This window comes from Arvicanthis niloticus, chromosome 24 (assembly GCF_011762505.2).
Source record: "Arvicanthis niloticus isolate mArvNil1 chromosome 24, mArvNil1.pat.X, whole genome shotgun sequence".
NCBI classification, from domain to species: domain Eukaryota; kingdom Metazoa; phylum Chordata; class Mammalia; order Rodentia; family Muridae; genus Arvicanthis; species Arvicanthis niloticus.
The window spans coordinates 33321269-33344490 of NC_133432.1; the positions used below are offsets into that span (position 1 = coordinate 33321269).

General features: G+C 45.7%; 2 protein-coding genes across 2 annotated transcripts in view; both read right to left on the bottom strand.

The window, feature by feature from the left end:
* Radil (Rap associating with DIL domain) overlaps nt 1-23222 on the bottom strand; it is a 68440-nt gene that overhangs the window by 28308 nt on the left and 16910 nt on the right. The gene's annotated exons all lie outside the window — the stretch shown is intronic.
* On the bottom strand, nt 17711-19929 carry Papolb (poly(A) polymerase beta). Its single transcript, XM_076923549.1, is given in 2 exon segments — nt 17711-17905; nt 17907-19929. Coding segments are annotated over 2 exon segments (1920 nt in total). The 5' UTR covers nt 19782-19929; the 3' UTR covers nt 17711-17860.

The following is a 23222-nucleotide window of genomic DNA, read 5'->3' on the forward strand; positions in this document are numbered from 1 at the left end:
CAACAGCCCCCACTGGTTCGTGTTCTTTCTCTCTCTCTCTCTCTCTCTCTCTCTCCCAGATCCCCTGGAGCTGGAGTTACAGATGACCATGGCTCCATGTGGGTGCTAAGAACTGAACCCAGGTCCTCTGGAAGAGCAGCCAGTGCTCTAACCACTGAGCCATCTCTCAGCCCCATTGGTTCCATTTCTTAAGGTGGGAGAAACTGAAGTACATTAAAGAGTGGTCAACATCATTAGTCAGCTGAGAAATGGAAAATGAAGTAAAGGTTACAACAAAGACCACCAGGGCTGAGGAGACAGCTCAGTGGGTACAACCCTTGTGTGCACCAGGACCTGAATTCAAGCCCCAGAACTCATGGAGAAAGGAAAACAAAGAAGACAAAACCAAGCTGGGTCTGGTGGCACACACCTTTAATCCCAGCACTCAGGAGGCAGAGGCAACCAGGCCTCTGTGAGTTCAAGGCCAGGCTGGTCTACAGGACATCCAGCACTGCATAGTGAGACCCTGCCTCAAAACAAAACAAAAACCAAACCAAACCAAACACCAAAGAAAGTAATGAATGGTGATGAATTCTGGGAGGGAAGGACAGGAGGGTCTCTAGAACTTGCTGGCCAGTCAGCCAGTCAGCTGAGCTTAGCCAGCTGTTCCAGGCCACTGTGAGACCCTGTTTCAAGAACAAAACAGTTGTCACCTGAGGATCTACACGGGTGATACACACATGATACAGTTGTCACCTGAGGATCTACAGGGGTGATACACACATGATACAGTTGTCACCTGAGGATCTACAGGGGTGATACACACATGATACAGTTGTCACCTGAGGATCTACACGGGTGATACACACATGATACCATGCAGATCAACAAACTAAGGACACTTCGAAATCACAGCCACAGCTTTTTAAAAAAAGTTATCTGCACAAATCTACAAAGGACCAAGCCGAGGTCAGTCACTGTTCCCTCGGGCAGTGCTTACTGGACTCCATGGGCCGAATAAGAACAGGAGACAGGAAGTTAAAGCGGGAGGGAGACTGCTGGGGAGTACACAAGGGGAGTGGGAGCAGGTGCTAGAGAGCGGAGCTGACCACGGCTCACTGAGTGCATGTATGAGATCGCCAAAAAAATACATAAAAGATATTCTTTTATAAGCACAGACAAGAGCCGGGCGGTGGTGGCGCACGCCTTTAATCTCAGCACTTGGGAGGCAGAGGCAGGCGGATTTCTGAGTTTGAGGCCAGCCTGGTCTACAGAGTGAGTTCCAGGACAGCCAGGGCTACACAGAGAAACCCTGTCTCAAAAAAACAAAACCCAAAACCCCAAACCCAAAACCCAGAACCCAAAAACCAAAAACCAACCAACCAAACAAACAAACAAACAAACAAGCACAGACAGGGTCAGGTGTATTAGCACATAATTCCAGCACTTGAGAGGCAGAGGCAGGAGGATCTCTGTGAGTTCGAGATTGGCCTGGTCTACACAACAAGTCCCAGGCCACTCAAGTTTACATAGTGAGACCTTGTCTCAGAACAAACAAATAAAACCAAATAAAACAAATAAAAATGTAGACAAAAGGCTGAAGGTAGTGGCATAGCCTTTAATCCTAGCATTCAGGCATCAGAGAACGTCAGACTTCCTTGATTTGATGTCGGTCCGGCCTATATAGCCAGTTGCAGATAATGAAGGGGTGAGAAGCTGGACTCAGTCTCCTTACAGTACTGAGAATGGAGTATGTGGCAACCATTTTGAAACACAGGTTCTTAGTTTATTGATGCTAAACATAAGTTTACCTTAAGACCCAGCAATTCCACTCTTAGTGAATGAAATACCCAAGAGAAATAAGCGCAGATGTGCACACATGTTTCTAAGTACTCATGGCAGGTGCATTGACCCTAACAGTCAAAAAGTGAAACAGGGCTGGAAATGACTCTTGCTTGGTGGTGGTGGGGGCTTGACTTCCATTCCCAGCCAAGAAGGTGGCTCAGAATTTACAGCCCCTGCCCATGGAAGCGAGAGGACTGGAGTTCAAGTCCCTAGCACCAGCCTACCGTAATCCAGAGGAGGGGACAGTGGATTCCTGGAGCACACTGGCTAGCCCAACTGGCCAAATGCACAAGCTCTGGGTTTGACTGAGACTCTGTGCTTCAAAAGAACAATGTGGTAAGCAATCCAGGAAGACCCCTAGTATCAACCACTGGTCTCCATACACACCTGCACGCGCGCGCGCGCGCACACACACACACACACACACACACACACATAAGCATATTTGCAAAAAGAAAAAAAGTGAAATATCCAAATGGCCACGAACTAGTGAACAGACAAATAAAACAATCAATATCCACATGATAGATCACTATTAACAAAAAGTCAAATATTAAAAAATAAATCAAATATGGTATGCTATTTGATTTCTTTTTTTAAGATTTGCCTTTTTGTTAATACCAGTCTTTATACATGGACGAGCCTCAAATATAAAGCTAATATATTTGTACATATATATAAACACATATTTACATGTTAGCAGAGTAAGAAAAAGCCAGGTGCAAAAAAGTAAATCACATTGTGCAATTCCATGTATATGAAATGTCCAGGAAAAAAATGAATTTCTAGGTTGTGAAGACAGATCAATCAATGGTGTCTGCTATATAAGCATGAAAGCCTGAGTTCTATCCCAGGGAATGAGGTCCTAGCACCTGAGGCCCCTTCAGGAGCTATGATGCCAGCTGATGCTACTCTCTGATGCTTATGCTGCTGCTTGAAGTCCAGGAAGTGCCTGGGCCTCTGATGCTGTCTCTATCTTGGGCATCTAGAGCAGTGGGTCACGACACCTTCAACAAACCTCCTTCCCCAAAACTACTTACAGTACAATTCATAACAGTAGCAATGAAAATAACTTTATGGCTGGAGATCGCCACAATATAAAGAACTGTATCAAAGGGTCGCAGCATTAGAAGGGTTCAGAACCACAATCCTAGAACTAGAGCAATAGGCCTAGCTCTCAAGGCTTGGGGCTGTGAGCCTCTGGGTCTGCACAGCCAGTCCCCTGCCTAGGAGTCTCCAGGGCCTGGGACTACCAACACTCTCACAGCTTCTGCTCATCTAGCCACAGTCTCTCTCCAGGTAGAAGAGGGCTCTGGGCCATCAGGCTAGCAGCAGCAGTATGAATGTGGTGACGACCACAGAAGCCTGTGAAGGGGCTGAAACTCCACTGAATTAGATGCTAAAATCAGGCCATTTTAAGGGCATAAAGGATTCCTCATGGGCTGGGAGAATTTCATATCATAAAAGTCTTAAGAACACAGCACATACCATTTCTCTAAGGTAGTGTCAGCCTGACAGAAATAAGGAAGACAGGCTGCAAGAAGCTGTAACTGATGAGATACTCAGTGTAGGTGCTGAAGAGGGGCCAGCGCTCAGGAGGCAGAGTTCAAGACTAGTCTGGTCTATGCACAGATCCAGGCCAGCCAGAAACCACCCCCCCACACACACACACACACACAAGTAAGGAGCTGCAGTGAAGGCTCAATGGTTATGGTTACAAGCACTTGCTGTTCTTGCAGAGGACCTGGGTTACCTGGGTTCAGCTCCACATCACGAGGTTCACAACCACATGTAACTCTAGGCCTCCTCTGGCACCTGCACATATAGGGTACAACACACACACACACCACCCAATAAATCTAAAACAAAGAAAATAATGTATCTGAACGAGAGAGAGAGAGAGAGAGAGAGAGAGAGAGAGAGAGAGAGAGAAACACTGAATTAATAACAAGTAATTTGCCAGGCTTGGTGTAACTCTTGTCTGAAATCCCAGCACTTGCAAGGCTGAAGCAGCAGAAGCAATACCATGAGTTTGAGGCTATTCTGTTTCAACTAATTAATTAATTTAATTAATTGGAATCTTCTTGGTGATAAGTGCTAAGAAAAAGCAGAAGAGACCAAAATAATCATCATCAACTCTAACAGAATTGAAGTTCAGAAGAGAGAAATCGATCTCGGAGTCCTAGCTACAGTTTTACTGCTGTGAAGAGACCATGGCCAAGGTAGCATGAAAGGAACCACTTAACTGAGGGCCTGCTTACACTTCCAGAGGCTCCATGGTGCTGGAGTAGTAGCTGAAAGCTACAAAACAGGGATGATTAAAGAGAGCATGAAAAAGGCCAGAGAAGGTCTTGAGAAAAGACAGAGAGAGAAAGAGAAAAATGAGAGCTTGTAGAATAATTGGTCTTCAACCTCTCCATGATTGTTAACCCTACTTCCTTCCATCTTGGGACCATTAATTAGGTTATTTTTGCTTATTTCCTTTGGTCCCTGGGCCTTAAATAGGCTGACTAACTTTGTGAAACAACAGATAGATAATCTGATAGCAAAATCTATTCAGATACATTATCATAAGTTAGCTATGGAGGATCACGAGACTCTAGATAAGGATGTTACTCTTTCCAGGGTGCTCCCAAGTCCCATCTCCACCCGACCTAAAAGAGGGGACTTCTGCCCCTAGACCAAGCAGTGAGGGGCCACCCAGAACCCCCTCTGTCTGGCGATCTGAATTCTTGCTTAGGCTGCGAGGCTAAGCACTGCAAAGGAATATAAATAAAAGTTAAAAATATGTTTCTGGGTTCCCTGAGGGACAAGCCTGAGTACATAGGGGTTGATGTCAAAAGTATCCCCTCTCCAGGAAAAAGACATCGGGACGGGTATGGCCCTCATGCCTCACTGGACAACGACAGGAGGAGTGGAGCCATTACAAGGTCCCCTTTAATTACTGGAGGTCAGGCCCCTATCCCCTCCTTGGCAAGATTAGAATCGCCACAGCCCTTCTATACTTGGAGAAGGGAGGAGATGTCAGGGGCTGCCCTGCTTATACACTGAAGGCCTAAAATCAGCCATAAGCCTAAAATCAGCAATAGGCCTGACATTCATGCCTGCTAACACAAAGTCTTGGGTCTTTGGAAAAACACTGAAACAGATGTCTATAAACTATTGTAAACAGGCAGCTTTTGTGGAAGTCTACCAGCTTGAGTACTCATAGACCTTGTAAATAGGCAGCCTTGGTGGATAGTACCAACTTAGATAAGGACAAGTGAATCATAGGCAGAGTCATAGTGACCTGACCCCTGAACCTTCACCCAGCTGATACCCTGTTCTGAAAGATATCTGTACTCCCCCTGAACATCTATGCTCCTGTGTCATCCCCTTCCCCACATCCTGCATTTCCGTGTTTATAACCCCTGTGTTAAAAAGTAAAAATTATGATTTGATAATAATAAAAAAAGAAAAAAAAAAGAAATGAAAAGAAAAGAAATAACACACAGTATCCCCTGGCTCTGCTGACTTAGCTTCTGACAATCTATTTTCTTGTTCTCAGAAATACTTTGAAATATAAAATGTTATTGTGGTTTTTGTTAGTATGCTGAGTAAAATAATTTTTATTGATTTCATTTTAAATTTCAAAGTTTGTAGTGAGTTAAAATGTCCTTCAACATAATTATAGGTCATATTTATTTTCATATTGTAAAATGCAAGTTAATCTGTTGAACTTTTTTAAAAAATGGATTCCTTTTTGAGAATTTCATATATGAGTATTGTATTTCCATAATTTTTTCTTTCTCTCCTTCCTCCCACTCTTCCCAACCCCCAATACTTTTCAAATTAATTATTGTTCATATATGTATGTATATATGTATACATGTATAAGTATGTATGTATATACAAATACTGATAAATAAAGTGTTTGGGGAAAAAAAAGATTAAAAAAAAAAAAAGAACCAGTCATTTATTTATTCAAACCACCACATTTGGCATAGCCCAATCTTCAGTGTACAAAGTACTAAATACAAACAAAACCCTGACATGCTTATTTCGAGATCTATCTATTCCAGGCTGACCTAAACTCGAGCTCCTCCTGCCTCCTTCCCCACCCCCACTGCCCCACACTTTTTGAGACAGAGTCTCAGTAGAGTAATGGCCGTGACCTCACTGTGTGTGGGGATGACTCCTGAACCCTCATCCTCCTGCCTCTCCTTTCCAAACACTGGGACTTTTGTCACCACGGCCAGTTGATGTGGGGCTGGAGATCTAACTCAGGGCTTCCTCCATGATAAGCAAACCCTCTACCAACTGAACTACATCTCCAGCCCCTAAGATCATGACTGTTAATTGAATTTAAACTGTGACCACTATGAATGGGGAGAAACCAACCGGATGGGGCCGTGCGGATGGTTCATCTGGCAGGAAATCACTAGGTAATGTCCAAAGTTCTAAAAAATCAAAAGATGACAGACAACACTATCCTTGTAAAGGATGGAGTTGGGGCTAGGGAAACAGCTCAGGTGGTAAAATGCTTGTCTTGAAAGAAAAGGACCTGAGTTCAGGTCCCAGAAGGCGATGTAAAACACTGGTCAAGGCAGGCGCTTGGATTCCCAGCACAGGAAAGGCTGAGACAAACAGATCCTCTGGGCTCGAGGGCCAGTCTGCTTAGCCCAGTTGGTAATGTCCAGGCCATGAGAGACTCTGTCTCAAAACAAACAAAAAACATAGAAGGCACCTGAGGTACAACACCTGAGGCTGTCCTCTGACCTCCACATGTACATACAAGAGTGTACACCCAAACCTACACATGCATGCGCACACGCACACAAATGCCAAACAAGAAATAGCTCACAGCCGAATACCGTGGCCTCCGGGGAGAGCAAACTAGGAAGAAGGGAGAATTGGCAGAGAGCCGGAATTTTGTTTTTATTTGGTCTTAAGCGGTGATGAGAAAGCATTCCTTTAACTGTACACGCATCTGACTGAAGATAAGAGGCTTTGAAAGTACACGCTGTTCAAGTGCTGAAAGAGTATGTGAGTGTCCTCCCCAACGGGATCTACTTTGATTCCCAGGTATACTTTCTTGTACACACACACATACACACATACACACACACACACACACACACCTCTGAAACTGGGAAGTATCCCTGTTCACCTGCAGCTCTTCAGTGGCTGGAATTCAGCAGCCCTCCTGGAGTTCCTGGAGCAGAGTTGCAACATAGCAGGCTCTGAGCAACAACAAAAGAGCCAAGTGTAGTGTTGTGTGGTGTGTATGGAGTGAATGTGTGTCTCTATGTGTGTGCCTGGGGAGGAGGGCAGGGCAGGTCCTAGGCAGCATCCTCAGAGGGTTCACATCTCTGCCGAGGTCACTCCCGGGGTCGTGGTGCACAGGGGATCAAACTTTTCTAATAAATCAAAGTCTTTATCTGTTGATCTTAAAATGTGGACCCAGGGACTGGTTCTTGTCACATATGTTCCTTTGATCTGAGGGACTTGCTCAGCTGGTTGCAGAAGAGAAGTCAGGCCGCTCCACAAGGAAGGAGGAAAGAAGGATGGAAAGAGAGAGAAGGAATGCAGAAAGACAGTTTTCAGTCCATGACCAGAGCTAGACAGAGGCTCCCAAACACCAGAAAGGTGTGTTTTATCAATCCTGGCACTGCAGCTTGCCCTGTGTGACCTGGGTGCAGCAGGGGTGACCCTGTGCCCAGACTCCACCAAGAGCATGTAGTCTCCAGCTGGCGTTTCTGTTGTCAAGAACAATTACAGACATGCTAGGGAGTATGCAGAGACCATGCGCAGCTCTAACAAGTACCCCACATGCTGGAGGGTGCTGGAGGTCAGGCTGGGGCTTGAGGAGTGGGAAAGGGAAGGCCTGGCCTGCTGCTTACTGTGAAGGAAGGAAACAGAGGAGATTGACTGTTCTGGAAAGCAAGAAAACAGCCAGGATGGGGTGACTTGGAAAGTGCCAGGACACCTCACCCAGGAGACAAAGTCAGAAAGACTGCCCAAGTGTGTCACAAAGGAAAAGCCCAGTGAGGATGTGGACATGCCTCTAACAAAACCAAAAATAGATGTAAAAAGATGCGTTGCCGGGGGTAGAGCTCAGTGCTGGCGTGCACAAGGCCCGGGTTCCACCTCCAACACAGCAAAGAGGAGCATGCAAACAGATCTCACAAGCGCTGCAGAAAGGGCTCAGCACTTAAGAGTTCTCACGGCTTCTCCAAAGGACCCGAGTTCAGTTCCCAGCACCCACCCACCTCAGATGGCTCCCAACTGCCTGTAACTCTAGCTCTGAGAGATCTGACACCTTCTCCTGGCCTCAGTGGGCACCAGGCACTCTTGTGGTGCACATATATGCAGACAAAACATCTATACATATAAAATATGAGTAAATAAATCCTAAAAAACAAACAAAAAAACCCCCAAAACCCCACACATTTCAGAGTGCGCGACTTCACAGGAGCCTCTTTCAAGGATGAGGGGGTTGCCGTGGATTTTCTCACGCCAGAGGACCTCAAGGAAACTTAAGCATACTGTTTGACTATGGAAGCTAAAAACAGAAGGAATGAGCTCAAAAATGTCTGTGGGCGTGGCTTTACTGCAGCACAGTGAATTCCCAGGAAATCCCAAGCAGCCCACAAGGCTCCTGAGAAAATTCTGTCTGTGGAAATGGCCAGGACTGGACATGACAGAGGGCATGCAATGAACGGATCCCAACAGAACACTGCCTGACAGGCATACTGTCACCTGACAGGCATGGGTGCCCAGAACAGAAGGGAGGCCCCAGCAGTGGCTGTGTGAGTGCAGGGGCACAGCCGAGGTTATCCCCAGGCCTGGGAGCATCGCCAAAACCTATGACTGGATTTGAAAATCACTTGGGGCTAGTGGCGCTGTTCCACCTCCTACCTGCTCCTTGCTGACATTGTCACTTGTGCCTGTCTTGCCACTGCAGGCTGCAGGTGTTGGGCAGGCAGTTTTGGTTTCAAAGAGGAGTAAAAATTATTCCAAAGGGGCTGGAGAGATGGCTCAGTGGTTAAGCGTATTTGCTGCTCTTCCAAAGGATCCAGGTTCCATAGTCAGGACCTAGGCAGCTCATAAACACTAGGAACTCCGGCTCCAGGGATCTGATGCCCTCTCCTAGTTCCCTTGGGCAACTGTACACACACATACACACACATACACACACACAACACACATACACAACACACAAAATAAAAGGAAATCTTTAAAATAATTTTTCCTCAAGAATTGCACTTTTAAGGTGGTTCACACCTTTAATCCCAGCACTCAGGAGACAGAGACAGGAGGATCTGTGAGAGTTCAAGGCCAGTCTGGTCTACATAAGTTCCAGAGAGACTGACCCTGTCTCAAAATATAAAAACCAAAAAAATTGCACTTTATGGATTTTTACCCAGCGTACTCAGCCACACCTCATTTACCTTAAAAGATGATTAAATATAGGGCTTGAACTGATGACACCAGATGACCTTGAGGGAGGGTGAGTGCATCTTGCATGTGAAACAGAGGTATGGATCCTTGGGGTCCAGAGTTGGGCCCTTGAATGTGAATGAGGCCTGAGAAGATAATATCATTCCATGATCATGGCCAGTCATGTGGCAAAAAGACTTCTTCAGTTATAAATACATTTGACGGGCTGGTAAGATGGCTCAGTGGGTAAGGAAATCTGCTCCCAAGCCTGATGACTTGAGTTCAACTCCCTGGACCCACACAGTGGAAGGAGAGAGCTGTCCAGAGTTGTCCTCTGACCTACACGTGTGCCACATCACACACAGAATAATAAATGCTAATCAGCTCACCCTAGATTTACGAAGAGAGAGATTATCTAAGTGAAACACAAACACACACACAAGCGTGTGTGTACTCATGTGCGCATGTATGTATGTGGAGATCAGAAGTCAATATCGGTGCCATGGTCATCTGCTAAAAAGCAGATTTTTGAAACATTGTTTCTCACTAACCTTGAGCTCACTGGATTCATCTAGGTGGCTAGCCAGTGGGCCTCAAGGATCCTCCTGAATGCTGGAGTTGTTGCCAGTACCTAGAGTTTCCACAAGTGCTGGGGGCCTACACAGCAAGCTCTTTACAGGCCTCATGAGCCTTTCAAAAACAACGCAAGCTGAACACTCAACAAATCCAGGGCACTGATATGGCCCTATAGACCTGAAGCTGCATTTAGCAGTGCTCTTGCACGTTAACTTGGTGTGCTGTGACATGGAAGGTTGGCAGGCATGGCCTCTCAGAGTCCATTCTTCCCTCCTCCTAACACAATAAACTTCTGACCTCATTTTCCCATGTCTACTGCAGATGGGCTGGCCGTGTGTAAGTTCCAGTTGATGAAGGATGGGGGTGCTCCTGGTGGGACATGTTCCGTGGGAGACTGAAGGGGAAACTTGAGGGTTCTCTGGAAGGTTAGTTGTGTTGGAAGGTGTTTTGCTAAAGCAGACTCATGAAGGACCATTTTCCTGAAGCAGACACAGGTGAAAGGATGCTCTGCTAAAGCAAGCACGTGAAAGGACACGTGATAAAGGATTCTTTGCTAACAACACACATGTATTGGTCTGCCTTACACTGCATAGTTTGGCTACATTTGTTGTGACTCCACAGAGAGAAATGCACCAAAAATGTTCTGGTCACTTTTATAGACTCGGGCTGATTGGAAGAGAGATGTCAGCTGAGACAGTCTCACATGGAGTTTTGCTAAGATACATGGTAAGGCAAGACCATGGAGTATAAACACCAAAACGTGGTGTTTGCAGGGAGTATAAGTAGGACTCAACGGATTGTGAGAGGGGCTTGACTGTAGAGCTAGCTCTGCAACAACTCTTTGTCTCATATCTTCGCTGACCTTTGCTTTGCTGAGAGAGGAGCTGAGAACTCCTGGCATCCCTGTTGGTCCTGGTTGCTCCTGCTGACTTGTGCGGATCTGGCTAAGGTCTAGCTGTCCCTGCCGGGCTGTGCCACTGCTGCTGATTCACGCCACTATCCCGACTCTACCCAACCAGGCTGCTGATGCATTTGTAAAGTATTTACCGACAGGTCAAGCTGCCGCTGCTGACCTGTGAACTAAACTGCCAGTTTCCTGACAACACAGATGGGAGTTGCTCCAAAAAACAATTTCTAAACAGGTCCACTTTCCCCGTCTGTATCCTTTCTTTTCCACTACCTCTGGTAGGTAGTGGGCTAGAAGGGAGGTTAAAGCATTTAAGAACCATCATTAAAAGTAGACTTTGAAAAAATTAACGCTACAGGAGACACTAGAGTGTAGACAGTGATGGTTGAACCTCATTGCCAACTGGATTTGGAACCACTTAGAAAACACACCTTTGAGTCTGTGAGGGAGATTCTTGGGATGTTTAACTAAGGACTTAGTGGCAACATTATTCCAGGGCTGGGGGGTGTGTGTGTGTGTGTGTGTGTGTGTGTGTGAGAGAGAGAGAGAGAGAGAGGAAGGAGGAGGAGGAGGAAGAGAAGGAGGAGGAGGAAGAGAAGGAGGAGGAGGAAGAGGAGGAGAGGGGAGAGGGGAGAGGGGAGAGGAGAGAGGGGAGAGGGGAGAGGGGAGAGGGGAGAGGGGAGAGGGGGGAGGGGGGAGGGGGAAAGGGGGGAGGGGGAGGGGGGAGGGGGAGGGGGGAGGGGGGAGAGGGGAGAGGGGGAAGGGGGGAGGGGGAGGGGGGAGGGGGGAGGGGGGAGGGGGGGAGGGGGGAGAGGGGAGAGGGGAGAGGGGAGAGGGGAGAGGGGAGAGGGGAGAGGGGAGAGGGGAGAGGGGAGAGGGGAGAGGGGAGAGGGGAGAGGGGAGGAGAGGGGAGGAGAGGGGAGAGGGGAGGAGAGGGGAGAGGGGAGAGGGGAGGAGAGGGGAGGAGAGGGGAGGAGAGGGGAGAGGGGAGAGGGGAGAGGGGAGAGGGGAGAGGGGAGAGGAGAGAGGGGAGAGGGGAGAGGGGAGAGGGGAGAGGGGAGAGGGGAGAGGGGAGAGGGGAGAGGGGAGAGGGGAGAGAGGGGAGAGAGGGGAGAGGGGAGAGGGGAGGAGAGGGGAGAGGGGAGGAGAGGGGAGAGGGGAGAGGGGAGAGGGGAGAGGGGAGAGAGGAGGAGAGGGGAGAGAGGGGAGAGAGGGGAAAGAGGGGAGAGGGGAGAGGGGAGGAGAGGGGAGAGGGGAGAGGGGAGAGGGGAGAGAGGAGGAGAGGAGAGAGGAGAGAGGAGGAGAGAGGGAGAAGAAGAGGAGGAGAGCGCACGCATTCATGTTTCTGTGCCTCCTGACTGAGTACACTGTGACCTCATATCTCTGCTGCTGCGGTTAGGTCTTCTCTCACTGTCACGCCTTCCCTCCTATGATGCACCATCCCTGCAAATTGTGAGCTCAAATAAACTCTTAAGTTGCTATGGCTGTGGGTTTTGTCAACTTGACACAATCCAGAATCCCCTCCGACCATGTCTGTGGTGGTAGTAGGGGCTGGTTTTTGGTTACCTTAGCTGAGGTGGGGAGACTTGTCCACTGTGGGTGCCACTTTTGCCTACTTGGGAGACGCTGGACCCTATACGTGGATAAAGCAAGCCAGTGAGATGGCTCAGTGGGTAATGGCACTTGCCTCACAAACTGTGAGCTGCACTCAGCCACACTCAGCCACCATGCAGTACCAGCCCATGACAGATTATGACCCCTCAAGTTACTTGTCTATAAAAATATATTTAAAAGATTTTATGTTGTTATTTATGTTTATTTATCTATGAACACCTGTGTTGGTACCCCAGACGAGGGCATTAGGTCTGCTGGATCTGGTTGTGCATCAGCTGACGAGTGTGCTGGGAATAGAACTCAGGTCCTGTGAAAGAGCAGGGAGCTCTTTCTTAACCAGCGAGCCATCTCTCTAGCCCCTTAGGTTACTCCTTGCTATCTGATCACATCACCATGAAAGTACCTACTACACAAAAATATTTTCGCCTTTCCCCCAAATCATCCTGCCCTCAACAATCCTCAAGAGGAAAGGCATGAAGCAATGCAGTGGGGCTGAAATAGCCCAGGGCTTTGGGGACCAGGGGAAGCCACCCTTACCCATCCTGAATGTAGCACTTCGTACATGGAAAAAACCAGACTTGTATCAACTCCAGTGATGCATGGCCACCTGCAACTCCTAGCTGATCTCCAAAGGTCTATAAGGTATAGCATTTAGTATTACATTTCTAATTATAAACCATTCCACATACAAGGTGATGCTCCCAATTTCCAGAGATTAAAAAAGAACACTTTTTCACCTACCACCAACCCAAAAATATGGCCACTGCAATCAGCTGCTCTTCTACCTCTTGCTACAAAAAAAACAGCTAGTTCTTACTGCCATTTAACTAAACCCTGTGATGGCCATTGTTGTCAACCAGAATCCAGAATGCCCCTCTGGGCATGATGGGGGATGATCTTGGGTTAACTGAGGTGGGAAGACCTGCCCACTGTGGGTGGCACCATTCCTTGGCTGAGATACTCGACTGTACATAGTTTGCATTTGCACTTCTCTGCTTCCTGCCAAGGAAGTGTGTTGGCTTGCTTCCTCCTCCTGCTTCCTGCCTCCACGTCTTCCTTTTGTACTGGAAGCCGGAATAAACACTTTCTCCCTTGGATCGCTTTTATAAACAATTTCATCACAGCAAACAAGGAAAAAAATGAAGACAATGCCATTTGATATTTGGTCTGTTTTGAGACAGGGTCTTGCTAAGGTGTCAAGGCTGGCCTGCAGCTTGCTATGTAGTCCAAGCTAGCTTTGAGCCTGGGATGTCCTGCCTCAGCCTCCTGAGTGTTGGGATTCCAGGCAAGCACTAAAACACCAGTCCTGTTACACAGTGATAACTCTTGAGTTATACCAGTCTACTTTGTATGTAAACCTTATACAAATTACATCCCACTTTATGTATTTTAGAAGTATTTGCTTTCTTCCTCAGAATGACCAGCCTCATCTTCATGGGTGCATGAAGCCATGGCTTGTTTGACATCATAGATTTAGGATTCTTACTGCAAGAAGGTGGTACCCCCTAGAACCTGGACTGATGGATGGTCAGGTTTCTATGTGCGGTTTCTAACTTTGGGCTATCACCTCTCAACAGTGTATTTGTCTCTTGGTTACCATCAGACAAGAGGCTCTTGGACTTTTCTGCCACCATACCATATATAGGAAAGTACTGTTTTTATATGACACACTGCAGGTAACTAGAGAGTGTATAGAGAGGGTCCTTCATGAAGTAGATTAGTCACCGAGATGAAGCATATCAATACTCATGATGCAAAGATCTAAGAGTAGAAAAAGTGAAACCCTGTGTGTGGGCCTGTGGTAAAATGCCCATGCTATTGTTTATTAGAATTGTTTATTGAGATGGTCCCATTAATTAGCCCAGGCTGGCCTCGAACTCTGGAATCTCCTATCTCCACTTCTTGAGTGCTAGGATCAGAGGCATATTACCACACCTGACATCTTTTTTTTTTATTATTTCTGTGTGTGTGTGTGTGTGTGTGTGTGTGTGTGTGTGTGTGTGTGTGAATGAGGGAGATAAGAGTGTGAATGTGTGCACACATGTGCCACAGTTAGAGTATAGAGATCTAGAGGTCAAGTTTCAGGAGTCTGTTCCTTACTTTCATGGTGAGTTGTTCTAGGGATCGAACTCACAGGCTATTTACAGCAAGTACCTTTACCTTCTGAGTCATCTTGCTAGCCTTCACTTGTTACTGAGTTCTAACTTATAATACTACAGTCATATGTTAATACTTAGAAATAGACGGACCCTTATTTTCTGACTGCTACACATGCCCAGTAGTTCCCTGAGAACAGGGTGCATTTGCCAGTTGTTGAGTAGTGGGGTCTATGATAAATGTCAATGGGCTTATTGTGGCCAATGCTTGCTGGGGGTGGGGAGAGTGACAAATCCAGCCTGAGCCATCTGCTGCTGGATTATCTGTCTCTTCACTCTATAGGGCAGAGTTAAGTGGTTGTGACAGAGACCATACGGTTTCCCAAAGCTGAAACTACTCACTAGGCAGTCCTTCAGAGGAAACATTCAGTAACCATTACACTGGGCTGCCCAAGGGCTCAGTGTTAAAGTACTGATTTTAAATGTTGTGTGATAATGGCATACTTTGAAGTCTGATCATTTTTGCTTTGCTATTTTCTGTTGCAGCTAAGTGATCTGGGGCAAGCATGTCACAAAGCATCCCCCCCCTTCCCTAGCAAGGTCTCTCCTATCATTAGTGTGGGGTCCTCCTGTCCCTGTCCCCATGCAAACTTTTCTCACTTGCACCCCATGTCCTCACATCTTGTATGTTCCTTCAATCTCAGCAGCAGCTCCCCAGCCCATACCGACAAACGCCACCTCACTGCAGCTCCTCCCTACTGTCCTCATCCCGCTCAGTATTCTCAATACACTTGAAATGGACAAGCTCCACTTCCCTGCAGCTCTGCCTCCTCCTAGACCCTTCTCTCCTCTCCACTTATGCAGTATACCCCTGCCCCTCCCCAAGTCCCTCAGCATATCCCTTCAGGTCTCACTAAACAGAGTCTGGTCACCAACTCCCAAACTCAAGTCATCCTCTACCTCAGCTTCCAAAGGGCTGTGCTTATAGTCCTGACAACACCATGCTGACTCCCTTCCTGTCTTCCTCATAAAGTCTTTCCTTTTGACATTTGAACCCTTTGTACATCCTCCACAGGCACTACACCTTGGGCTCTCCATGTCATAAAGTTGGAAAAGTCATCAGCCCTGCCACCTTCTTCAGAATAATGAAGTAGTTCTGGGTCCAGGGATGCAGCTCTATGGCAGAGCACTTGCCTTGTGCATTCAAGGTTGTTGGGTTCCATCTCAAGAACCCTAAAAAATTAAAAAGAAAAAGGACATCTGAATTCTTACATCAGACTTAAACATCTGGTCAGTGTTGTAGTTCCAGGTTGTTCGGCATTTATTTTTATTGTGTTTGTAATGGAGAAATACATTATCTGCTTTCAAAATAGTGCTCGAAAATACAAGGAGTACAGATACCACGTAACAGCAAACTCCACTCAGGAGACACTACACACATCACATGAAAAAATAGTCTGGTATTCACGTAATAAAAACTAGACTTCAAAAGTCCCAAGTTTCCAGCTTGGTTTAAAAAAAAAAACAGGCATAGTTACACAAAACATTTAATAAACAATTTTCCAATGTGTAAACAAAATGAGGAGACTAAATTTGTGCCTGGCCGTCTCCAGCAGACCCCATAGCTATTTGAAATGCAGAAACCCTGTGCTTTTTCATGCTGGTGAAGGGCAAGGTGAACATGCACAGAGCAGAGGTGTGACAGGCAGAGGCCCGGCAGTCTAGGTATCAGAAAGTCTCAATTACTGCATAGTTTAAAAGGGAAAAGACTATATTCCAACACTGAAAATTAATCTAGAAGGGTTAAACGATTCTGACTTGACATGGGAGAAAACAGGCAGAACAGAAAGGAAGAGTTTTAGAGGGAAAGGGAGACAGACCTGGCTGCTTGGAAGAGCTGTTAAATTTGCTGTATCTACATGAAGGAAGACTAAAGCTATCATTCAGTGACATCTGTTGGCCCTCATAGTTCTTACATACGGGGATTCTGCTACTTTATTGAGAAGCAGCTCTAATTTATAGTATCCCTGAGATTTGGAAAAAAAGAGTAGAAAGCTGACTAGATGTCAAGTGCTTTGTGGAAATTATTTTTTGTATGTCTGTACACATGTAATCTGATAAATTCTGGTACCGAATTAAAATAAAACATGGCTCAAGGTTCTTAAGAGTAAAAATGCCTTCTTGCCTACATATTTAAAATTAGAAACTAGTTTTCTTCCTAAGTAGATACTCTATGATCTAGAAAATCTCACATCCGTGGAGATCAAAAACAGAACACTGACCGAAGTTTTCCTGAGATATTAACCACGGAGTCAGAATTTGGTGTTTTGTGCCATGTGGCCAAAAAACTTTTGGATTCATATTATGGTTTAGATATTAATATCCTGGACTTTAAAGAAGCAACATGCATGCATGCATGCTTAATGCAAAGGTTTTTTTGTTTGAGGACTGATGATTAAGGACAAAAGAATGTGGAATTCTGAGAAAATACCTAGTTGCTGATTATACATTCTCCCAAACAATTCTACAGATAAAACTCATATACCATTTCTTGATCTTGTCCCACAGAAACCAAATACTTAGTAATTATGGATTTGATGTCAAATGAATGCCCTCAGAGTTTACATTCCATTTTAAAGGGTGTAGCCACCTCCTGGGAACTGAGATACATATTTTGTGCTTTCTTAAGTATATTACCACAAAAATAGCATGCAACTTTAAGATTAGTAAAGAAACCTTTTCAGGGAGGAAAGAAAGTGAAAATTCACCAAAGTGGAAAGTCAAAAATTAGTTCCTAATGGAAAAAATAAAAATCCCATAAAGTGCTAAAATAAGGGGTTCTGATAGATTGTATTGTAAATTTCCCAACAGTGGATCAAACATAAATCCAATTCTAATGTCAGTCATGGATAGAAATGAATACATCTGGAGGTTTTTTTTTTTTCTCTTTTCTAATCATAGTTCTCTGAAATAATGTAACTACTATCAACACACTAATGATCTGAGGCATGAGTAACAGTACTTCTGGTTTTGAATGCTAATCTGGACTTGGGTTCAAGATTAGGCCAGTAAAAAAAGTTACCAATCGAGTATGAATCTATTTTGAGTCATATCTAGTCTGCTTCCCTCATTTTCCTTTAACATCTGAAAGCGACAAGTTCAATTTGCAAGAATTTGTGTAAGGGCCTTTGAGGTGGTTTCTATCCATTCAATCTGTTTTATTGAACTCTCAATAAAAGGAATAGGATCTCTAGGAAAAACAGGGATACCGGGCTTATCTGTTCCCAGGTGTTTCCTGAGAGGCCAACAGAGAAGCTGCTGTCTGAGTAGTGTCTAAGCTGGACTCGTCTATCTGGTTCCTTCCCTTCTGTTGGGTTTCTTGTTCCTTTCTTCTTATCAGGCGAGAATGTTTTCTAGACTCCTAGTATAGGATTGGGTATGTTCGTTGCTGTATTTCCTGAAGGTCTAGATGGATGGTTTACCAGATGTGTTGAAGAAACAACTCTGGTCATTGTAGGCTTAGGTGGTGGTGAAATGGTAGGTTGTGAAGGAATCTGAGGGATGCTTTCACTCAGTGCAATCCCCGAGCTTTCTATGGGATTCACATGCTGCAAGGAAACATCAGGAAACTGTATGTTGGTCACAGATGCTGCCATAACAGCCAGAGCAGGACTGTTTCTGCCCTGAGGGTTTCCAGTCAGTGGACCTGTCTTGATAGTGCCAGTAGGTGAAGGTGCAGTCATGCTGTTTTCACTGTCTATAGACAAGAGAAGACTGCTGTCATTCACAGCTGTCAATCTTACACCTTCTGTTAAATGTGTTTCCTTTTTCTGAAGAACATGATTTGGAAGTAGCTGATGAAGTTCCTTTCTTCTTAGATGCATTGCAGCAATCTTCATATCCATCTCAAACATCTTACTATTTATTGCTTGTCTGTACACTGTATCTGTGAAAGACTGAATATCATAGGTGAGATCAATACTGAGAATTTCAGAATTTTCTGGCTTCTTCAACACTAACCCGATCACCCACATAGTACGAAATTCTTCCTTGTCAACATTTTCTTTTGGTGCTGGAAATGACTGGGGATTCACATGTGCCAGAGTAATGAACTCATTCTTTTCTAGGCTCCCAACCAGGATTCGGATCTTTGATTCCACCAAGCCCACCCACTCTAAATGTTGTTTCTCTGTTGGTGCACTTGCCAGAAGTACAATATAATGCTTGTATTTTTGAAAAAAGCTTGGAGCTTCAAAAAGCTTGGACCATTCTGCCTTATTCAGCAGAATTTCATGAGTAATAGCAAGCCCTTGCTTAAACTCCTCAATCATGACCATCCTGGTTGAAACAGACACATTGTACGTGGAGTTCTGCTGTGGGTATGCTGGTGTAATTATAGGCATAAGATGGTACCTGTCACTAGGATTCACTCTTGGGTCCCATACAGGCAAGTTAAGATTTCGTTCTTCTGGTTCTTTTAACAACACTGGATTTGGCCATTCCCACTCAGAAAACACCAAGAAAAATTTTCGTACAAGAGTGGATGCTATTGCGTTTGGATAAAGCTGGCAAGTTCTTGCTACTAGCATAGCCCAGGAAACACCTCCAAGGAAACCCAATATATTGGAATAGATGTTGTGGCATTTGGCCCATAATTTGATGGCTCTCAGTGTTAACCTGAAGCTGTCGATGTTTGGTACTAGATGTAAAATTTCATCAGTTACCCGGCAACCATTAAGGCTTCTTATGCACCTAATATCTAAATTTTTAAGCAGACTATCATCTCGTAGGTCCAAATCTTCCGGAATAGTCTGCAATGCTAATCTTGCAAACAAAATATCAATCTCTATTCCATCAAAACACAGTTTGATAACCGGCACAAAGGCCTCCTCAACAGCTCTTAAATCTTTTACTTCCTCCTGTAGTTTCAATTTGTCATAGAAGGAGGTGAAAAAGTCATTTCGATCTACGTGTCTTGGTGCAACGCACAACGCATCGATATCTGCACCTTTCGTGTGTACTCCTAGTCGGTAAGAGCCGAACGTAAAAATTTTCCCCCCAACATTCTCAATTACAGCTTGTGGAAGATTCCTGCTTTCACTGATTTCTCGGATCCATTCCTTCACCAGATTATTTAATTTCTGCAAAATTAAAATCCTGCGCTGCAGTTCCTCTTCCTCTTCAAACACCCCGAAGGGCTGGAGGGTCTCGATCAGCTTCTGGGTGAGTTCGCGGTCTGTGTCCTTGGGGGCGGCCAGGCTGATGGGGGACGATATGCCGAACTGCTTCGGGGCGGGAGCCGGTTGTTGTGCTCCTTGGGTGGTCACCGCAAATGGCATCATCTCTAGCTCCCGCGCCGCCAGGGCACCTGCCCCGCCACCGCGACCTCGGCGGCCTCTGCTCGGCTCATGATCCGAAGGCGCGAGGGGCGGGCTCCTGCCGGCCGGCCCTGTCGGCCCCCGCTCCGCTCCGAGCCCGCCGCCTCAAGCGCTTCCCCTGGTACCCCTCCGGGTCAACATGGCGCCGGGCTCCTCAGCGGTCGCGTTCCAGAACCGACGGCGCACGCACGCGCCTGCGCACCGGCCGATGCCGCTGCGGCTCTCACGAGATTGGAGGACATTCTCGCGCTAGAGGGCTTCCGGAAGAGCACCATCCCGGCCCGTCCTGCCTGGTTCTGGGAAGTCTTTCTTCAGGGACAATCCCCAAGCAGGTTCCAGAGGATGCTCTAGCTAGGCCTAGAGCGACAGTGGCGCTCTCATCAGGCCCCGGTGGCACTTGTTGCGGTGGCTTCTACTTTCCCTGGCTCCTGCTTAGAGTTACCATCTAGCCAATCTATGGCCCTTTGGTCTCCTTCTGGCGGCCCATGCTCAAATCTCTGTCCTCAGTATCCCACACTTCTACTGCTGTGTGTGCGCAAGGTAAATATACTCAATTTCCAAGGCCACGCCGGGATCCCTAACGCTGCAGAGCAAGGAGTCCTTTTCATTTCGTGGTTTCTAGAAGATTCCCACGCCTATGCTTGGAATATGCTCTTCCCGACATTCTCTTGGTTCTCTTCATTTAGATACAGGATGAACCTTCCCATTCTTCCCGTGCTCCGGATCTGTGCTTGTTCTTGGGTGATGCCAGATCTCCCACTTCTCCATTCTCACTTCAGTTATATAGAGAGAGCGCAGTTGAAGCACCGCTGAAGTGCACTATTTATTTGTTTTTGTGGTGTTGGGGGTGAATCCAAGTGCCTTGCACTCGACCACTAAGTGAAAGCACCAGCTTAAGTATTCTTTTAAATACTTACCTATAACTTTTCCAGTCCTGTTGCTGACAAAAACAAAAACAAACAAACACACACACAAAAAACAAAACAAACAAACAAACAAACAAAAAAAAACAACTTAGGGGTAAAGGGTTTATTTGGCTTACAATTCCAGGTAACCATCAGTTACAGGGAAGGTGAGAAGAACTTAAGACATCTAGGCACATCATAGTCAGTCAAGAGCAGTGAGAACAAATGCACCATGCTTGCTTCCTGTCACCCACCCGTCTTTCTCCTGTTTATACAGTTTAGGACCCCTTGCCTAAGGATCATCGTAATGCCCACAAATGGGCTGGATGTTTCTGTATCAATGAACTCTCAAGACAGTCCCCTACAGACAAACCCACAAGCCTACCAGATCTAGGTAATTCTTTGTTAAGAATCTCTTCCCAGGGCTAGAGAGATAGCTTAGAAGACAGATGGGAGGAGAAGGCACCACTGTTGCTTTTCCAGGATAGGAGATTGGTTCCCTATGATCCAATACCTCTGGTCTCTGTGGGCACGTGCTTACATATAATTAAAACTTGGAAAACTACATTTTTTTCAAAAAAGGACTTTCTAGTCGATTCTAGGTTATGACGAGTTGACAGTTAAAGCTAACCAGCACAATTCCCTTGTTGTTTTGAATGTCTGTCTCTATTTTGGAGGTGGTATACTATTTACATCCTACCGTCTCTTCAAAAATGGGGAGCATGCATTAGTATTCAGCAGCCGAGAATGCTCCCCGGAGTCTAATTCTGTAGTGTGTTGTCTTTCATGGATTCCTGTGCACTTCCCTTTTGTGTCCTCTTATTTTTGTTATGAGATCATTTGTGGAGAGGATTGGGATAGTGGATACGCTCTTCCAAGTAGGAGTTTCTTTGGTTTTGCCAGATGCTCTTGAACTCACTAAATTGTGTATAATGTGATTTCTTTTCTTTCTTGAGACAGGGTCTCTCTATGTAGTTCTGGCTGCCCTGGAGCACAATATGTAGATCAGGCTGGCCTCAAATTCACAGGGATCCTCCCGCCTCTATCTCCTGAGTCCTGGGATTAAAGGTGTGTAACACTTGATATGACTTTTAATTTTGTATCCACTATACTCCAGACCCAAATACACGTGGGACAAAGTGTGCTTTTTAATTGTTAAGAAAGTTTTTAAAGTTTTCACCATTTAGAACCCAGGTCAAGAAAGATAATTTTCCTTGCCATCTATGTGCCAGGTAGGTACTCAACATACTACCCTTTGGAGTGTCCAACTTCCTCAGAAAGGAGGGTAGGTCTCAGTGCTAACTGCCCAACTTTCTAAGGTCTCAAAGGGCTTTGTCTCTTGTCCACTGTAAAGTTCAAGTTCCTTTCTTATGACTTTATTTTTATTTTTCATTTGCATGTGTCTGTGTATTTGTGGGTGAGTATACATTCATCCTCAGCAGCTGTTGTTATGACAGGGGTTCTGAGATGCAAACTGATCCTCTGGAAGATCACCATGTGCTTTAAACTACTGAGCCACAGCTCCATCTCCAAGTCTAAGCTTCTTACTTGTCCAAACTGACAAATGCCTCCCAGGGAAATTACAGTTTCACAATTAGTTGAGATCCTGTGCTTCATCAGGGAAAGAGGTCAGTCAGTGAAGTGCTGCTGTGTGGCCTCTCCACGATGCTCTGTGGCCTCTCCACGATGCTCTGTGGCCTCTCCATGATGCTCTGTAGCCTCTCCATGATGCTCTGTGGCCTCTCCACGATGCTCTGTAGCCTCTCCATGATGTTATGCTGCTATGTGGCATCTCCATGATGTTATGCTGCTATGTGGCATCTCAATGATGCTACATGATCTCAATCCCTCATGAACCCTCATACCGAATGGGCACAGTGGGCACACTTGCAGTCTTAGAGAAGGGTTACAGACAGATTCCTGGACTGGATGGAAAACTAGAGAACCTGCTTGATGGATGTTGACCAATGAGGTGGACAGCTCCTGAGGAACAACACCTGAGGTCATGCCCTAGCTTCCACACTTATGCACACATGTACACATGTATATATTCACCAACACACATGGACACACATACAAAAAAGATCCCGTGGTTGATCTTTTTTTTTTCAACCCACAGAAATGTCCTTTATTTGGGGTGGGGTACTAACCTGTACATTTGAAAGATAATTTATAGTGTTCATTCATCATTCTACCTTCTTTATGTATTTTCCAGAATTAATCTAATTTTTGGTTACTTCTATGCTGCCCAATCCAATGAACCCAGTGATCTTCATTGTTCTGACCCACAGAATCTTCATGTTTGGCTAACAAGGCCAAAACAAAGTAACTCTACACTTTGTTCCTATTACCTGTATATCTCTGGACACATTCTACCTTTCTCAGTTTGCCCTTCTGGCTTCTCCTCCATTACTTAGCCTCGGGATCTGCAGAAGCCCTCATCCCTCCTCACTGTTTGCATCTCACTACCTGCATGCTCTGTCCACTTCCACAGCTTTAC